We start from the raw sequence: 18,772 nt of genomic DNA, 5'->3' as shown, positions 1-18,772 counted from the left end.
CAAGTACAGAGTACCCACTGTCTTACAGTTATATCTCACTTTCCATTTACTATAACAGAATTATAAGTAGCAGGTTTTTATCACCACCACAAGAGATTGCAAATCCTCTCTACAATCTCAAGCACATGAAGGTTCTATTTCTCCTTCAAAATTTACCTAGCAGCTGCCTTCAAGTTTTAAAGTCTCAAATAAACTGGGACAATCATGAAGAAAGGTTGCAGATCTTTGAACTCAAACCTTCATGGCCAGATGTGCTCACTAGAATCCATGCTCACTAGAATAAAAATTTTTACTTTCCTGAAATGACTGAATCAATTTCTAGATTTTTATACTGTTTGTAAAGTTTGGTTTGTTTGACAAACTAGAGTTACTCTTGTGTTGGAGGATCTCTCTCCACTGCAGCAGCTTCTTGATCACCACTTCATCAGACTGAGCTGCTGCAGCTGAAGAGATCATCATCTACCACTGGGATGAATGAAATAGGAGCCACCTCAGCTATCTCAACAGAACAGGAGTAGGAAAATCAGAGCCCTCTACCTCAGCAGTTCTCAGCACATAAACGTATGGGGACAAACTGGTGGCGGTCTGCAGCAGGACAGCAGCCTGTGGTGCCTCAGAAGAGGCCCGGCACCTCATGAGGTCAGCAGCCCTCAGGAAGGGGCCTGCTCCAGCCAGCCTGCACGCATCAGTGGGCCATACAAAGTAATGCCATGGCTTCAGTTGTCCTGCCGAGGATTCCCCTCTGAGGAAGGGCCACCAGGGCTAGCAGAGAGTACATCAGCTTCATTCTACAAGCCAGACAGCTTGTTTATTCTGGAGTCTGCTTGGCAAGAGATGGCAAGAACACATGCAGTGCTTGCTTACAAAGCCAACGGCAACAGTCGGAGAACACAGACACCAAGTACAAAGCCTGGCCGACAATTTCAGTCAGATGCAAACCATGTGACATACCTCCATAAAAAGGAGGGAAGTGCATTTTGGAACTGTAAAAGTCTTTAAAACAGTAACCCCAAGCAAAACTGACATCCAATAGCATTCACCTTCCTCCTCCAAAAAAAAGTATCATTTGAGATGGCAGGGGCTGGAAAAGCCTGTGAACCACGCTCATCTTTTGGGGGGGCTTCTAGGGCCTGCAGCAACCTATAATTCCTCATTCTTCACCTGCCTTTGGCTAGCATATGTTACAGGGGTTTTTTGTTTGTTTGTTTTTCTGACTGAAACACAGACCATGCAGTAGGTATGAGAAAAGAATCTGACAAAAAGCTATTTGCAGAGTTAGGAAAACAAGGAACATCATCAAAATACAGAAGTTGGGGAGGTGGACTTAAAGTTAGTTTACCCAAAAAGGATACCATGACAAGGGAGTGTCTCTTGGTTGAACTGTCTAAGTCAAGGGTAGAATGGGACAGAGTAAAATAAGAGCCATTTTCACTTCTCTCCCTCACAGAATTATACATGTATTTGGAGAAAATGAACTGTGAGATGATGTATGTAAAAAATATATTGCTCTACCATGACTGGTGATGGTAGAGTCGTATTGTATATTCAGGCACAAATCCAGAAAAGGTGACTGCCAGTTCACAGTTATGAATCATGAACCTCAAGAGCAGAGTAAGAGGCTACAGTCTACTGAACAGAACGAACCAGCAGCAATTAATACACGAGACCACCAAAACAGAGCTAGTTTCCAGGATGTTCAAAGGCTTAAAGTGTGGCAAGACAACAGAAAAATCAAAGAGAAAAAGCACACCAAGAGAGGGCCACAGAAGTTTCAGACATCTCTGCATTGATTTATTGTCTTAAAATGGTGAGAGTCATAGAGGAGACTAGAAAAAAACTGCAGTTGTGAAAATATGTCCGCATTAGCAAAAAAAAAAAAAAGAAGTGATTTAGTACGGGAATATTTTTATCAAACTAGATAGCAATGCCAGCTTTGTGAGCATTCAAAGATCAAACCCATGATTCTCTGATAACAGGATATATTAAAATATGAATTATTGTTCTCCAGCACTTCCTGAAAACCACACAAGTAACTGTGACTACCTCCCTTAGCTTTCATTGAGTCTTTTAAATGCTCACCAGAGGCTTTTATATGGTTTAAAAGTCATACCCATCCTGGAAGAGTTATTTTCTCTCTAGCATTAAAAAGCCAAAACATGTTCAACTCCAAAGTGAAAAGACAAGAGGGTCACTACTAGGAGAAGATGAGCAAATATTTTCATAAAGTAGTCTCTTCTGTGTTTAACTTGGTCATTCAGGAGATTAGACCCAGGAAAATATAGGGAAATATCACCAACTGGCTCACAGAGACTCACCTGGTTACAGAGGTGGCATCGTAGGCTCCCCTGGAGGTTCTAGTTCTCATCTTTCTCTGCTTTGTGCAAGGTCAGCAAGAAAAACTCTTTTCCTCCTGTCTTGTCCCATGCCTTTGCTGACTTTCTGACTCCAACTATCCAGAACAAGGCAAATCAGTAAGAAAATTTCTACAAGCTACTCCAAAAATCTTCACAAGAGCCTCAGGCTAGCAGTTATTTCTTCCAAGGTAATTTCTGGAATATCTCCTATTTTTTGGCTATTAATCTCAGGTGCTATTCCAATCCACTTGGCTCATCTAACAAAGTCCAGCCGGGATGTCCTGTGCCATCACATGAAGATGTACTTTTTCCTTACACCTAATGTCTCCTCAACACAAAGAGCTGGATAACAGATAAAGAAAATATTATGTACACTGCACTGCAAGAGCAAAGAAAAATTCAAAACAGAAGAGAACTTCAAAAAGACTAACACCCCACAGAGTTTCTGACAGACTACAGAGTTAGTATTGGCTGATCTCAATCCCCACTTAGAAAAAAAGAGACAAATTATGGTACTACATTCCTACAGAGGTTCTTGAAATATAAATCCGCATTTTTCTGATTGCTAACTATGAATATCAGACAAATGTTATAAAAAATATCTCAAACAACGTAAGATAATAGACATACTAACAGATTTGAGCTTTTGCAGAATCTCTTGAGGATGAGAATGGTCAGACTATGGCATCTGAGCTGGTTTTATTGGTTTGGTCCCCCAGCTGGCAGCTCAAGACATACAAGACACTAACATTCAAAAATATTTGCAACAAAACAGTCTTTACTTACTCCAAAGTTATTTCAAAGTTTACTAAAGCTTTCACAGAACCATCCGAATATGGAAAGGCAGAAACACTCTTATTTCTTAATGTCTGCATGATTGATGGTTACGGAACTTTAAAAAAAGATGTCACTACCCAACTGCTGCTTTATTCCAACGAAAGGAAGGAGCCTGGCTGGGAACAGCTGAAAGTTAAAGTAGTAGGGGCTGAAGGCAAAAAGCAGAGACTGAGCAAACATTTCTCTCTTTTTTTTTTGGTCATCTTCAACTTTTATGTACTTTCAAGACTTATGTTTGTGCCATGACTATTACTTATTCAAAACGTTAAGCTGAATTAAGAAAAGTTAATTTTGTTCTTAAAGCTTACAAATAGTCATTAAAAAATACAAAAATCAGTCCTTAACCAAGTTCTCCTACGTAAGGAACTTGAACAACATGGATTTTTCCCCCCACTTCACAAGGGGAGAAGTGTTACTTTAAAAAACCTTTACTGGACCAAGCAATGGGACTAGGATTTTTGTAAAAGATAGGACTGACTCAATCTCCAAAAAGGGGCATCATTACAGTGATGCTCACATTCATATGTCTGTCTGAACACACATGGATCTCAGTGACTCTCATGACTTTCCCCATGCTCCTGTTAGCGATCCACAACCCACTGCAGCCAGGCCCAGGTGCTGGATTTCCAGTCAACTCCTGATCTCTCAAACTCCATCATCCAACCAAGCAGCACACTCTGCAGGTGTAAAGGGACGGTTCTTCCCTCATCTCTCCCCAGAGCAAAGTGTGGGGAAAGGAGCAGGGAGGCCTGCCACTAGGGCAGGGAGCAGGAGGAGTTTTCACCTCCAGCAGGTCTCCAGCAAAACAGCTGGGAGGCAGCAACACCCTCCACAAGGTAAAGCTGCCTGAGGCACGCAGCCAAGAGACTAGGTAAAGGCTGGTACACAAAAGTGCTCTCCAAATACTTTCCTCATGGAACACAGGCATTCAAACAATGCTGATGAAAAATACTGTAATGGAGGGAGGCATTTCTTTTGATGGAAACGTCTAAGTTCTTCAAGAGAGGAGATGAGACTCACTCATACATTATACAACTACAAATAAAGCCAGATCTCATCTGAGTTCTTATCTCCTGTAGGAAATGTTTCCTATGTGAAGTATTTCTCACCACGTTTCTCAGAACTCAGTAAGCATGCAATAGTGCTTACTTAGAAGTTACTTCCACAGTTTTACTGAAACACCTAGGAGGTTGTAAAAGCACAGAAATTCGGCTCATTCAGATATCGTATGATCAGATCTCAAAGAAATTTTACAAAGTGGTTAGGATACTTCAGTGTTACTACATCCATTCTAATCTTGCCTAGTTAAGAAGTCTTTCTAGAGAGCTTGTTTTATTACTGAAGTCAGTATGAGAGATAATGTGTCTCTTCGCTTCTGGTTGTTCCTTCTCTAAGTTGTTTCTGTATCTGGTTTGCCAAAAAAATATACTAAGAAGTAGACAAGACAAAGTTTTAATCAAATGTAAGCAGTAACAACAGGTTTTATTCAAAACTTCCAGTAAAGAGGACCCACTAAGATTTGGAATAAAGGTACTTAGAGTATTACAGCTTATGTGAATATAAAAGATCAAAGAAAAAAATAAACCAAGCAGTAAAAAAAATAAAAATTAAAAATATATATTTTTAAAAAGTTTGAAATAGACCCACACAGGGATTTTGAAGTCCTCCAAACAATTAACAATTACTATGTTTGGCAAAACAAGATTCTCTTAAAAAATTAAAAGCCTACTTCTGTTACATACACTGTATAAAACTGCTCAATAGTTAAAGAGCACGCTGTACAATTATGTCTTGAAATACATAGAGCTGCAGCCTTCAAACTGCAGGAATTAGGCATTTTGTCCTCTTCACAGGTAAAAGAATTAACCAGCTGCACAACTGTTTTGGGGGAAAAGGAAGAGGCAAAAATAGTCAGAATTAACAAGACGAAGCCACTATAAAAATGAAACGCACAGCAAAAACTCAGACCTCTGTTTAAACTAACAAGCTATGTTTACAATATATTCTACATTTCAGTTGTCATTTCCCTTCCCACTCCCACCTCCCCCCATTCAAATATTCCTAACTCCTTTATGGTCTAAGTCTAATTAATTTCTAAACTTTCAAATACACCGTACATACATTTAGCAAAAACATACCTAACATTCTTACAGCAGTATGGTCAGGACACAATTTCCAAGATTATTACACAGTTATTGAGGTTAAGCCATATGACTTTTTTGTCTTTTAAAGAGAACAGCAAGTATCAGCTTAGACAAATGGTTTTAGAGTGGACTGCAGAAATCCTGCAAAAGGCAGACTTCACCAACATTGGCTCTTAGCCCCAGAGGACACAGAAAAAAAAAAGTGAGCAATGGACGTAAGGAAGAAAAAAAATCTCAGAGTGCCAACTACAGGATGATCCTTTGGGAACTTGCTCCGACAGACTGTGGTTTGGGCTCAGTTGTCCCCCTTATGCTAAGCCATACAAATCAACTTTGCAATAGAATATTACAACGTAAACTAAAATTCTTGACACCAACAGTATGTCAAAGGGTTGTTGTGTGTTTTTTTTTTTTTTCTGAATGCAACAGTTGGTCACAGAAGTCAAGTATTTTCATGGCTCTTATTCAGCTGTTGCCAGTTCGGGGGGCAGAGGGGGAAGTGTGTGTCTGACTCATACGTCCTTCAAGTACATGCAAGGCTCAATTGCTTGCAAAATGCAAGAGCTTGGGACCTTTAAGACACTGAAGAAATAGGATTATGAGGAGAGCCCATCTGAGTAAGTACTTTATCCAGCCACTGAAGGGGACCATGAAGGTGTATCTCTATCCAGCATGGAGTGCTCGTTACATCTTGGCGATGATATTCAGCTCCCCAGCCCTGGAAACAGAACAATAAGTGGGGAAAGAAGAAAAAAAATTACCTTATTTTATAATAACAAATACGTGAGAAGCACATGTGAATTGTTTTCTTTTTTACTGAAATAATCTAGCTTTCAACAGTGATTATCAAGCAGGATGACATTCAATTACGACATTTCAACAAACAAATCTGAAATTAAAAAAAAAAAAAAAAGGAAGAAGTGTCATTTTGTGATCTCTTAGAATGAGGCTCTAAATTCGCAAAGACATAACTTTTGGCAATGCAAAGTTTCGTCACACCTCACCACCAGTTTCATGATGTCCCACCCATAAACTTTCTGAAAAGAGGGATAATCAAGTCTTACGCACCAAGATCAAAAATAGAATAAAACAGGGAAAAATGCTGACAACAGATCAATGAATTAAAAAATGAGCTCATAGACTGACATGATGGAATTGGAGGTGAGACTTCTGTCCAACAAGAACCAAAGCATGTTTTGCAGGGCGGACAGGACAAACACAGTGATAGATCAGAAACATTACTCTTAGGAGAAAGAAGGCATGATAACTGCCCAGCAGACTACTTCCCAAGTTAAGACAAGTGCCAATAGGTCTTCTTTCAGCTCATATCCAATCTAGTAACAGTTATTACCAAGGATATAAACAGATATTTAAACAGCTTTCAAAATCATTTTGTAAGAGAACTGTTTTTGTTGGAGGTCTGTAGACAACGCAATGATGCTGCTCTGCATTAACCCCTAATGAAGGAATTACTCAGCTCTCAACACTGGCAGCAGCAGCTCCAAACACCATGCAGTGCAACATCCAACACGCAGGAGGTCCTGTGCATCTGTACAGACAGCACTGCTGTACAACTGTACAGGATGTGGAGCCATAAACAACCTACTGCATTTTAGCAGTCCCTACCCTAACACATCTGAAAAGTTCCATCCTCCTCTGATGTGTGACCAGACTTTTTTTTTTTTTTTTTAAATCAGTACACATGTTGATATTCATAGCCACATAACAAATCTTGACTTTACATGTCCCCTTAGAACAGAAAGGTGCGTTTATAATTCCAAATAATTACGGTGTCTCCTGATTTGCTAGCTGCTGATCAGGACAGATTTAGAAGATTATGCTATCTGCATTCCCACAACCACTGCAATGACTTTCCTGGCTGTCCCAGCTCCAAAATTGCCGGCCAGGAACAGAAGCATGAAGTTCAGCTGAACATCTTTGAGAACAGGAGCTGACACAGACCACAGCAGTGTAATTTAAAGGGGCAAAAGCTGATGCTATGTAGTGAATTGGTGGCTTTTACATTTTTAGGCCAAGTAATTGAGTACTCAACTCTCTTCTCAAAGCTGATTGTATTGTACCATGCCATATCCCCCCCAAAATTAAAAAGACAAGTCCCATAAATCTAGAGTAATCATGAAAATAATTATACACACACACACACTATCTATATACACATTAAATAGAAGTATTCAATTGAATTATTACGTTTAAGAGAGGCATATCAATGAAACTGGAGTAGTTAACAGACATGATAGCAGTGCTTCAGAAAGTGAATAGAGAGAAAGCTGAAGAAAGACCATCTGCAAGTCACCTCAGCTGTCAAAGTCTATGCATCAGGAGATGGATTTTGGTCTGTGGACAACTTTATATCATTCAGATCTGTCTTACACTTCCAGAACACTATTCCATAAATATTTAAATTCAGAAGTTATTAACAGGCTGATGGAGGGAGGCAATCAACAATTCAGAATCACCACGTTAAGAAAAAAAAATATTTATTTTGCTTACAAAATAACCTCAAGCAAATTTTCACATACCTTTACAAAACTCATACGGAGAGTGCACATCTTAGTAAGCTCATACACTGTCTCAAAGCCATGGTTCACTGACTGTGCCAAAAGCTGAGCAAACTCCTGATTATTGAAAATCTTCAAACTGCAGCCACTAGGTATTTTGCACACTGTGGTCGGATGGAAACCGTGATGGTAGTTGCAGTTCCGACTTTGCACAAAAATACTGCTGTCACTGAGGCATTCGGCATACACTTCTCCACCAACATAATAGAGATGAACACCTGGAAGGAGAATGTTGACATTACGAGGTTAGATGAATTCACACCATGCATCTGTTTTTCATGGTATGTCTCCATATGTTTCTGCTTAAAGAGATTAACACTAATTGCATATCAGACCATACTCTGTCTTAAAACTTTTTTTTTTTTTATGTTCCATCAGTATATGATTTGAAAGGAGGGTGTGTATGTAGGTATGCATATACGAGGATAATCAGTAATTGTTGTATTTTAATGTGCTGTATATTCAACAACAATAATCCAGCAAGTACTGCAGTAATTTTGATGCTGTACGTTGGATGGCTAGGCCAGCTGAACTTTGTTCTCATTATATTTATGAGAAACAGTAACTGGGAATGCAGGAGGGGAGAGCAGATAATAAAACAGTCTCATACTGGGTTCTCTCAAAAAGTCCTGAATGCTATTTTTGCTAGCATGAGGCTTTTTTCAGCTCAATTTAATGCTTTCTTTCCAACAAGCTGGAAAAAGAAAATGGCCCTCATACTCTTCATGTGTCTGTCAAATGAGGGTGCATATCAACTTTCCAGTCCTCACTGCTATTTCCCACTCCCTCACCCATCACTGGTGGCAGCAATGCCCAAAAATGTGACATACGGGGAACCTCTGTGGAAATGTGCTTGGGAGAACTCAATTCCAAAGGCTTTGAGAAACCAAGAAAATTTGCCTTTAGTGTTTATAAATGGATAATTTGCTGCTCAAACCTTTCACCTCTCACAACATCACGAGACAAAGAAGCAAACACACAGACTTTAAAAACTAAACTGAAATCCCATCAGAATGCCTTGACTGTGCTCTGTCACGTAAGATTTCGCTGTTGTCTGTATGTGTACGTGTGTGGGAACACATATAACACCATCTGATCAGCAAAACAATTTATGGCTGCTTTCAAGTTTAGGATTTACTCCTTTTTCCTCAAAGACTAACAGTTCTACATCATCAGTAATTACACACACATACTTATTCAACAGCTTCCTTGTCTTTTCTGCTCTGCTTTGGCACACATACAGTTAAGTGCTTCAGCACGAGTCTGCTTGCAGCTGGGTTACTTTTAAAGGGAAAATGAATGAGGTGTTAAATAAATATCCTCATACTTGGTAAGATGGATGGGGCGGAAAAGAAGGGAGAAGTGTTAGGACTTGAGTGGCGCAGCACAGGTGGGGCGTACTGCTGAGAGCTGCACAAGTCCTCCCGTAGAGAAAAGTTTTCCAGGCTAAGGGCAAAAACTTGATGACCTTCAGTTCCTCCGGTTTTAATTCTTTACTCCTCTAAGGAAGAAGATACTTCATTAATTGACACTTATTCCACATAACCACAGGTTGGGCACACGTAACCCCCAATTGTCTCTGAAAATTTGCTAATAACGTAAGCTCCTGAAAACTTTGTCTGGCAGCAACACCCCATTGCAGGGCCAATGTCAGATTTGCATGTCATCTGCATTATAGGCAAGTCCTCAGAGAAGAGGACTGTATTAAGTCAGACACAAACCAGAAGCTTTTCTCTTTTGCAGGACACTGTCACAGCCACAGAAGAGAAGAACAAGATTCCCACTGAAAAAAATTACCGGCTTCTTTAAAAATGCACTTGGAAAAACTGTTTTAGCAAGTTGTCCTTCTAAAAACACGCTAGGGTAGCTAATTTATGTTGGAACTAAAGGCAGATAAAAATTTTGTGCCAAGAACTATCATTTGGATTTCCATATGCACCCATAATCAAGATAAATCAAGATATTTCATTAAAAAAACTGCCTTAAGCTCTTGCTCTAATTAAGGTTATGATAGGCTTTGGGCAATAAAGAATTGATTAGGGATAAAAATTTCCTCTAATTACACAACAGGTAAGAACAATACTGTGCTTATAAGACCTGGCCAGAAAATTATGTATTTACCAATATTCTAACAAGCACTTATCACGCATACTGAGAAGAGCAGCCTGCTCTCTTGAAGCAAGAAGCCCAGGCTGTCATTCCTAATGGAAATATCCCCGCGAAAGAAACCCCCAAAAAAGGATGCAAAGATCTAAAACTCACCTTTGCCAATGTGTCGCCTCGTATTCTCAATAGTGGAATTGCGGTTAACGTTGGAGAGCAGCCCCAGGCAAAACCTGTTTTTGTTGTTTGAAGGATCAGTGAAGCCATCCACCAGGATGCTGGTGGAAGAAGCGTGGAATGCCTCCCCAACGCGATTATTCAGCTCGTAATAGACAATGGAGCACCAGTGCTTTGGCTCTTCGTAAGCGACTGCCTGAACATCTGTAAAGCAACCATGCAAGTGTTACAGTCTAGCGGCACTGGAATACAGGCCTGAGATTTAAAGATTCATAAAACTGCAGATTTTGGCTGAAGATCACTGAAAGATGATCTGGATAAGCAGCTGCAGTTAAAGAAAGGCTCTTCTGTCTTCAGTTATTTTTGAACTTTTCATTACCACAAACACACAATAGAATAATTTCACCTCAACTTCACTAGCACAAGACTCACAAGTGGAAAAGGTTGGCACTAGATATCCACAGAAAAGTGCAGGAAGCTCCCAACAACATACCAAGCAGTGCCCCAATAACCCTGTTGTATTTTCTACAACATGCTATTGCGCAGGCCTGGAAAGCAGAGAAACACTTCTGCAATTGTACATCACAACCCTGAACAAGGGCCTAACACACGGAATCCTAATAATTCTGCTGGATCAAAGAGAAGATGAAATCAAGGTAGGTATTATTTAATGGGAACCTTTTACTCATCAAGTGCTAGCAAATAAAAAACCTACAACTGTTCCCCAACAGAAGAATTACTTCCAGAGCGAGGACTTCTCAGGACATGGTTTTGCAGTATCTGGTAGCGGTAGCAACAAGCTCCTCCTCAGCAGCTCCTAAGCAAAGCTGGGAACTGTGCAGAATGCCAATAGGAAATCCATGGTTCGCAAGGTCTATCTGACAAGCTCTAGGAACACATGGTAGTCTTGAGGTAACACTTGTGGCTCTACACTGGGAAAAGTTTCTTCAGAAGATCTTTACCAAAGGGAGTTTCACAGTGGGTGTCCAACAACAGTACAGGCTGCTTCAGATGTCTCCACCCAGTACGCATTCTTTCAAGTGCCAAATACAGCTACAAATTATTAAACTGCCTCCAAATAAAAGGAGGCTAGTGAAGGGATGTGGTTGCTTTATGTGGTTTCTTTTAGATGAAGGAGACTATTTCCCTCCTCGGCCTAGCGCAGTTGGACTTGCTGCTAAGATACCAGCTTTGCAGATTAAAGCTCTAACTACAGGCCAAAGTGCTAACATGAAAATAAGACTGGTGTTTCAGGAAAACTTGTTTCTCTGGCCAGAGGATTCCTTCTTCCAACCCCAAGTCTTACCTGAAATCAGCCAACTAAAAGACCAATTAAAATTTTCTGTCATATTCCTGCTCATACTTTCCTTTGTTCGCAGATCACACCACTGTGATTTTTCTGACATGCGAAATGAAACAAAAGAAGTTCCTCCCCAAATAAACATTACACAGCAGATACAAAAGGTGGCAAACAGCAGAAAGCAGGGTAACATCCTACATCATTGTGCAAAACTTCTGAGCATAATGTCTACTGCTGACTAACACCTTACTTAAAACAGTGGCAAAAAGGAGCTGGTCTTTCCTGATACCCTCATTATTTTCTATCCTCTCATGTCATTGTTAAAAAATAAAATAACAAAAATCAGTCATTAATTATTAGTAAGAGGTTACTACACTTTGAATTCACACGAAGATGCCAGCAATTATCAAAGCTGCAGCTTTACCCCAGTTCTCAAAAGTCAGGAAGAAATCTTGCCAGCTGGCCATTCTTCCAGAATGAATCATATCTCTCTCACACAGATTTCATACTAACTTCCTTACATTTGCTTTAAGTCATGCAGAGCAGGTGCGCTTAGTCTCTCTATTCCCAGCATGGGCCAACAATGGAAATTACCCAACTTCATTGACAGGATGCAGCTTGTTAAGTCAAATCTCCCAAGACTAACAAATCACTGTGAAGAACATGCTTCTGAGAGCTTGCAAGAGAAGTGCTGCGGTAAGTTTACGCTAAAAACTGGTCTTTAAAAAGTCTGCTGCAGGTTGTAAAAGTGGTGAAATTACAGCATACACACACACAAATAACAAACACAGGAAGGCATACTGAGATTTTGTTGTTGTTTTCTTGTGTTTTTTTTTTTTTTTTAAACTGAAGGGGCAGAGGTAAGACTCTACTGTACTAAACAACTAGGAGGGAAAAATACTAACAGACTTTATTTTGGAATGGTTGCACGTTACAAAGAAAGAAGAAAAATGCAAAACCTTTTCTTACTAATGGAAGAATTCTATGGTACATGTATATTTTAAGAGGTGCAAACATGCAAAAAGTCTGCAGTCAAGCATAAACATTGCAAATTTACTATTTACTTTGGGCCCTCAACAGCAGCAAGATACACACACGCGCATATCATATCAGTGAAAAGTGGAAATGCTACACAGATGGGGTTTATCACATGCAAGATTCATTCCACACAGAGAGTAAATAGGTTACCAGGGAACCTATCCAAATTATTTTAAGAGAGTAAATATACTTCCTGAAACCAGACATTAAGCTTAGCAACAAAACAAGTACAAAACTCAAACAATAGTTAAATTGTTCATGCGCTTGTGATCTTTATAATCATTCTGGCACAGCATTCAGCTTGCTGCTCTTTCTTGGCATGGTCAGTAACTGTGTAAGCTTATGTGTTCTCTAAAAGGGGCTATTTCTCACAATGTGACGAATGCACTAAATCCTTTACTCAGCAGTCACGGCTGGCTGCAAAGGCTTTAAAAAGCAATGTGTAAAAAGATGTCTATGTCATAGTACATAAAGCAATAGGATATATACTTTTTTTAAATTATAGATTTCAAAGTCTGTAGCAATGCCAGCGCTGGCAGACAGCTCTGAGTTTTGAACCATGTGCTGCCATTGCCAGACTCAAAGATGGAATAAAAATGGGGAGAGAAGGGATCAAAACACACACACAGACAAAAAGTAAAATTAAAAAAAAAAGCTTTAAAAAGCTTTTTTTTTTTTTTAAACCCAGGAGAAGTGTTAACTATTTGAAGCAGAGCATATTCTCTAAGGACGTTAATTTAAGAACTGAATTCAAAACAAAAACATAATGAGAACAGACATTTTATGACATGCACTGTCTCAGAGCAAAAAATACAGATACTCCAGTTGCCTGTGAAAAACATCTGTGGGCATTTACATAATTGACAGTATTATCCATCCTCTGATCAAGCCTTTGTTTGGAAAACTATGCTTGACTATAGCTACTGCCATCCACAATTCAATAAGCGCTGTATAGTGTTAACTGTACTGCACCTGTAAATTAATGTATTTGCAAGGGATACAGAGATTCCTTTCCTTGCACATACATAATTCCAGCACTGCACATAGAAATGTGCTGCATTGTAAGAATCCTCTCTGTTCAGGAATTATAATTTCCAGACACAAAATATATAAAAATTACTTTGGTCATGACTTTGTTGGGAGTCAGAAAGTAATAAAGCCCACATACTTTCATTTTGAAATGAGTTATGTTCTTGTTATAAATAAATATTTACTTCTCAAAATCATCTCCAGATTTATTATTTTTCCCTGTTGGTGTAAGACATAAAAAGTTGTTTGTGTTTTTGTCCTCTTTCCTCCCGCTAAACATTTCCATAAACAACACACACACAATATGAAAATGAAAAGTCAATCATTAACAGCATCCAAGAAGTTCTGAAGTACTTCACTGTTAAGAAACAAAGCAGAAAAGGAGAAGGAAGTATTTTTACCTCCTCTGTGTATGTCAGGATGGATTGCAGGTGCCATCATGTTGGTATCCATTGGCTGGGAGGTATCGTGTGTCATCTGATCTTCCGGAGGCAGGTAAGCAGGAGGGGGAGTATCAGCTAAGTATAGAAAAAGCAGAGATACACAAACCCTTTCCTCTCTTTAAAGTATATATATACATACCCACATAAACAGTTTCGGCCTGGAAATGCTTCCAGCCTGACTCAGCTATAAACTTCCACCCACCAGAAATCTGAGAAAGCAATCATGGACCTTGATTCAGGAAAGCAAAGAATTACTGTGCATATTAAGCACAACACTTACAAAAACAAGTCACTCCCTGCCCCCCACTAAGCCACAAAAGAAAGCTTAGCTACGTTGCCAGTCCATGTCTTCTGCAGGTTGAAAGTGCCATATAGACATTAACACACAACGCTCTCAGGATCAGACCCAAAGTAAATATTGAATATGGTAAATATGAACACAAGTTGGAGCAGAAAGCTTTCAGTTCCAACTTCTGCTTCCAGCATGATTCCACCAGCAAAGTATGCAAACATCCCTGATACATCCACGACTTTATTATTACTATTGCAAAGTAATGCTTTACAATCTAGTTCCGTTTCCCTAGAGAGGAAACAGTAGAAAATATTGAGGAACCCAAATTTTACATAATAACTTTTGGGTCTGGAATTTATTTGCCTGTGTCTCCTGCTGGCTGCACTGTCCAGTTCGGAATTGAATCACTAACATAAAAACCATCCTGTGCACTCTGACTGTACTCACTAAAACACTGCCATTGCGCTGCTTGAAGTGCCCTAACCAGGTACTTGCGCTGCTCTCCAGCTACCTATGGTGCTTCCCAGAATCTGCAGGAAGCTGCTGATGGCACCACCTCCCTGTACACCACAGAACCTTCTCTTCCACATGAGTTGTACAGGGGCACATGCAAAAGAGAGAAACCCTTGGCCAATTTCTGCAAGCTTTTGTTGCACAAGCTGGGGTTAGATCACCACTGTTCTACCTCCAGTGAACACAGCTGCTGCTCATCCCACAACAGTAGTTTGGGGCCTTCAAAACCCTAAATACCAAATCAGTGTCAAGAAAAGGCAGGAGAACCGTACCACTGATTTGTAACTATTTCTCTCTTTTTTTTTTTTTTTTTTTTAAACACAAGCTAATGACATTTATTCACTGCTTGTTACTTCAGAGATATTCTGCTGCAAGCTTTATGTCTAGCACTGGCAGGTACATTCCTAATTCCCTTCCGTGAATACCCTTGGTTGGAGGAGTGAGCAGCAGGGAGAAGACAATGACTACAGGACTGCATTAAAAGCTTAATGGTCTGAAGTGGAATTTAAAAGTCTCCTGTTTTACTAAGCCTGAGATATTTGTGTGTGTGCAAACATGATGTTGGTGATGCACAGATAAGGAAACAGGGCTGTAAGGATATAGACAATAAATTAACCTGTATCTGTGAAGTTTTCAAGATCTTTGGACAATTGTTTATTTTTATTTTTGTATTTTCGAGAAGTCAATCTCCTCTTTCCCTAGCAGCGGACAATTGTCCAGGACTAAGTATAAAGGACATCAGTATCTTGACTTTGCTCTAATTCAGTTTCTTCACTGCAGCTGCTGACTCGTCTTTATGGGGATGTGGACAAAACAAACTCCTCAAAGATCAAGTAAGCTTCCACAAGCCAACGTTCAGGAAGACCTTCCTGTTGGAAAAGCCTTGATTTCTGCCTGCTGGAAGAAACCCAGCCACACCAATCATATTTAAAGCAAAACAAAAACACAGAGGCAAGACAGCTGTTTCTACCTCAACTTTTCACATTTTAAGACAAAAAAAAAACAACAAACTTATTCCTTCCCTCCTGCCTCTGCAAGTTCAGTGATATTCATGATAGACACATTTGCAAGAGAAACACCTATCAGCAGTAGAAATCTATGGATGATAATTTTACCTAATAGAAAACAGATTTTCACAAGTCTGCCACTTTTGTTTACACATGCTCTCCTACAACCCCTGAAGAAAACATGCAACCAGGCTATCCGTAAGCATTTGCACAGAGTCCTTTTAGCATTTAGATCAAAAGATCTCTCACAGGCTCTTCTGCAATTTTTTTCTTTTTACCAATTTGCATATAAAAACATAAAAAAGACAGCTGCACAGAATTTTCTACAAGCAGCTGTCAACAATAAATAAAGTTTGCTACTTCTTTGACTTTAGGAATTAAAATAGCCTGAAGATTTCTTTTTGGGGCCTTAAAGAACTGTTTTACGGTTGAAATATATTTGTTTCTTGAGATAATCTTATTGCGTGAAGAAGTTTTATCAAGTAGCAGCAGCATGATCTCCTTGAAAAACATCCTTCTTTTGCAGAACTACAGCTCTGTGCTGAATTTATGATGACCTCTTTCCTAAGCGAGAATGAGCCATAGCATTCTTCTTGCACATTAACTGTTATGCTCTCTGGGCTACACTGTTGAACAACCATCCCAGAAAAACCCCTAGTTTTGAATCACTTCCTCCACTCCAGAACAGTTTTAATCTTAACATTTTAACTGTGTTTGAAAGAGGAAAAAATATTAAAAACCTCGCTATTATTACCATAGACAAACCAATTACATAGCCTTTATTACCTACCATCTCTCAGCTTACTATTGAACACAGGTGTTGGCTGATAATCAAGCATTATTACACAAAAATATGAAGATACCTGTGACATCCAACACATTGTCACTTCTGAAGAGCCACATAAGCTGACCATACCTGGCATCTGGAAAGGACTTCCTGGGTCTGAGCTGGCTGGAGAATGGGGGTAGGTGCTGCTGCTGCTTCCAGGCGAGTTTGGATAGCTGCTGTTTGGTGAGTGGGGGAACGGGTGACTGTTGGGTTGCTGAAAAGAGTCCGGGAAAGTAGCGTTGTGCGGCATGTGGGGCTCGTTTTGTCCTAGGTTGCGGAACTGAGCCAAGAGGCTGTGCTGAGGGTTGTACTCGCTGTGCCTTGGGACCAGCACTGGAGGAAGAACTGAAAAGGAGAAAAAAATAAATTAAAAAAGGAAAGAGACACAGCGTTAGAGACTCAGTTCTGAAGGACTAGGCTATACCTGGAAAAAAACATTCTTCACCCCCTAGGGCAAATTTACAGCTGCTTTAAAAACAAGGTAGTCAAATCTAGGAACACATGTCTAAGCAAGAACTCTCTTCCTTATATCCGGTTACTGCATAGCTTGAGTTTGTAGCGATCATGCTAGCTGCCCTGCTCACCAGCCCGCAGCTTGTTTTCGGAGGGCCAGGGGAGAAGAGCCAAGGCCAAGCTGCAATTCCACATTTCGGTTTTATTCGCACAAAGAAATGCTGAGAAGCAGTCCCAGTGCAACGCTGACAGGCACTTCATTCTGCTGCACTTGTGAGCCTGCTAATCATGTAATGGCCTGTAACCCAAAGCCTTGCTAATGACAACAGGTATTTTTTTTCTGAAGACAATACTAATATTATATAGGCCTTGAACTGAGCCTTGTCCCAACAGCTGTAATTTTATTTTTAACCTAGGCTATGCTCTTACCAGTTAGTACTAAAATGATTGTTAACCCTTCAAGTCAGTTTACAAGTGCAATTTGAATAAAAATTATCTAGTTCAAAATAATAATAATAAAACTGAGCTGCAATTGAGGTCCAACTATATGCTACTATGGGATCAGAGAAACACACATCAGAAACCACTGGTCTCCCCACACTCTCAAGGCCTCCTCACCAGAGGAAAACAAAGATCTCTTTAACTGGGCACATGAACACGATACCAGCTACACCAAGATAAAAAAAAAAATAATCAGATCTTTTTCTAGTGCCTCGGCCTCTACCTTTGAATGCCTCACAGCAAAGTGCAAGGTACCCAAAAGATTAAGCACTAGTCTTGTTAGAGACTGAGATTCTGAGGTGATGAAGGAAAGTGGAGGAGAAAGAAATGCAGGGAGAGGGAGATCCATGCACACAGAAGCAGAATAAGAAGTTATTGTCCTCTACAGCTGCCCCTTCCCTTCACCACCTCTACTTCCCAACTCCACAGCCCAACAAGACCAGAGGAAATCCCATGTGTGCCTTCAAGGGAAGGTGCCAAAACCCACAAAGCATTAAAGCCATCTCCCTGAGCCTCCTGTCCTGTCCCCAAAACCCGGTGGCCACACTGGAGACAAACAGAAGGAAAAGGAAAAGCCTCCGCAGCCAAAACTGTATCACTGCTATTAAGAAAGGTGTTCAGAGACAGCTGCTTCACCCAAAGATGAATTATAAACTCATTGCAAAACAAGAACAAAATGTTAAAAAGTCATCTTGCTAAAGGGGTTCTTCCAATGCATCAGGACACCTCCAGCACTTGGCTTATACAGAAGCATTCAGGCTCTTTCTTCCCTTTAGTGTCCAGGGGTGTGAGAGCACCACAGCATTGTTCCACCCATAGACCAGGCCTAAGGACTAGGCCCAAATTTAAACTGTATACGAAAGGATGCCATGCCACACAACTTGCTCTCTATTCTGAAAGTAAGCCAAACATTAACTGAAGAAAAAGATTTTCCTTACTGTTTTGTTTTGCTTATGCATAACGGAGACAGAAATTAATGCACCAGATTTTTGCCTGCTACTGGCATTAATGTAGGAAAGGCTTGATCCCAGAAACCTTCCCTGAATAGACACTCTGAGGAAAAAAAGTCACACCTCATGACTGAAATCAAGGCCGTTTGTTAGTGTCAAAAGCAAGTTTTAAAGACTTGATCTGATGTTTCACTTTCTTAGAGCAGCTTCACTGAGCTTCAGT

The 18,772-nt window shown here is 40.0% G+C and overlaps 1 protein-coding gene across 2 annotated transcripts in view; it reads right to left on the bottom strand.

The window, feature by feature from the left end:
* Positions 1 to 4,654: 4,654 nt before the first annotated feature.
* Positions 4,655 to 18,772, bottom strand: part of SMAD1 (SMAD family member 1) — a 46,826-nt gene continuing 32,708 nt past the window's right edge. For both annotated transcript variants that reach the window (XM_068680855.1, XM_068680856.1), the window contains exons 3-7: positions 16,733 to 16,990; positions 13,963 to 14,079; positions 10,177 to 10,398; positions 7,876 to 8,132; positions 4,655 to 6,053 (exon numbers count right to left, since the gene is read on the bottom strand). In XM_068680855.1, the coding sequence (XP_068536956.1) occupies positions 5,910 to 6,053; positions 7,876 to 8,132; positions 10,177 to 10,398; positions 13,963 to 14,079; positions 16,733 to 16,990 (998 nt within the window). In that variant the 3' untranslated portion in view covers positions 4,655 to 5,909. The remainder of the gene's footprint in view (positions 6,054 to 7,875; positions 8,133 to 10,176; positions 10,399 to 13,962; positions 14,080 to 16,732; positions 16,991 to 18,772) is intronic.

This window comes from Anas acuta, chromosome 4 (genome assembly GCF_963932015.1).
Source record: "Anas acuta chromosome 4, bAnaAcu1.1, whole genome shotgun sequence".
NCBI lineage: Eukaryota > Metazoa > Chordata > Aves > Anseriformes > Anatidae > Anas > Anas acuta.
The sequence above is the reverse complement of the archived record's forward strand: the minus strand, read 5'-3'. Positions and strand labels throughout refer to the sequence as shown.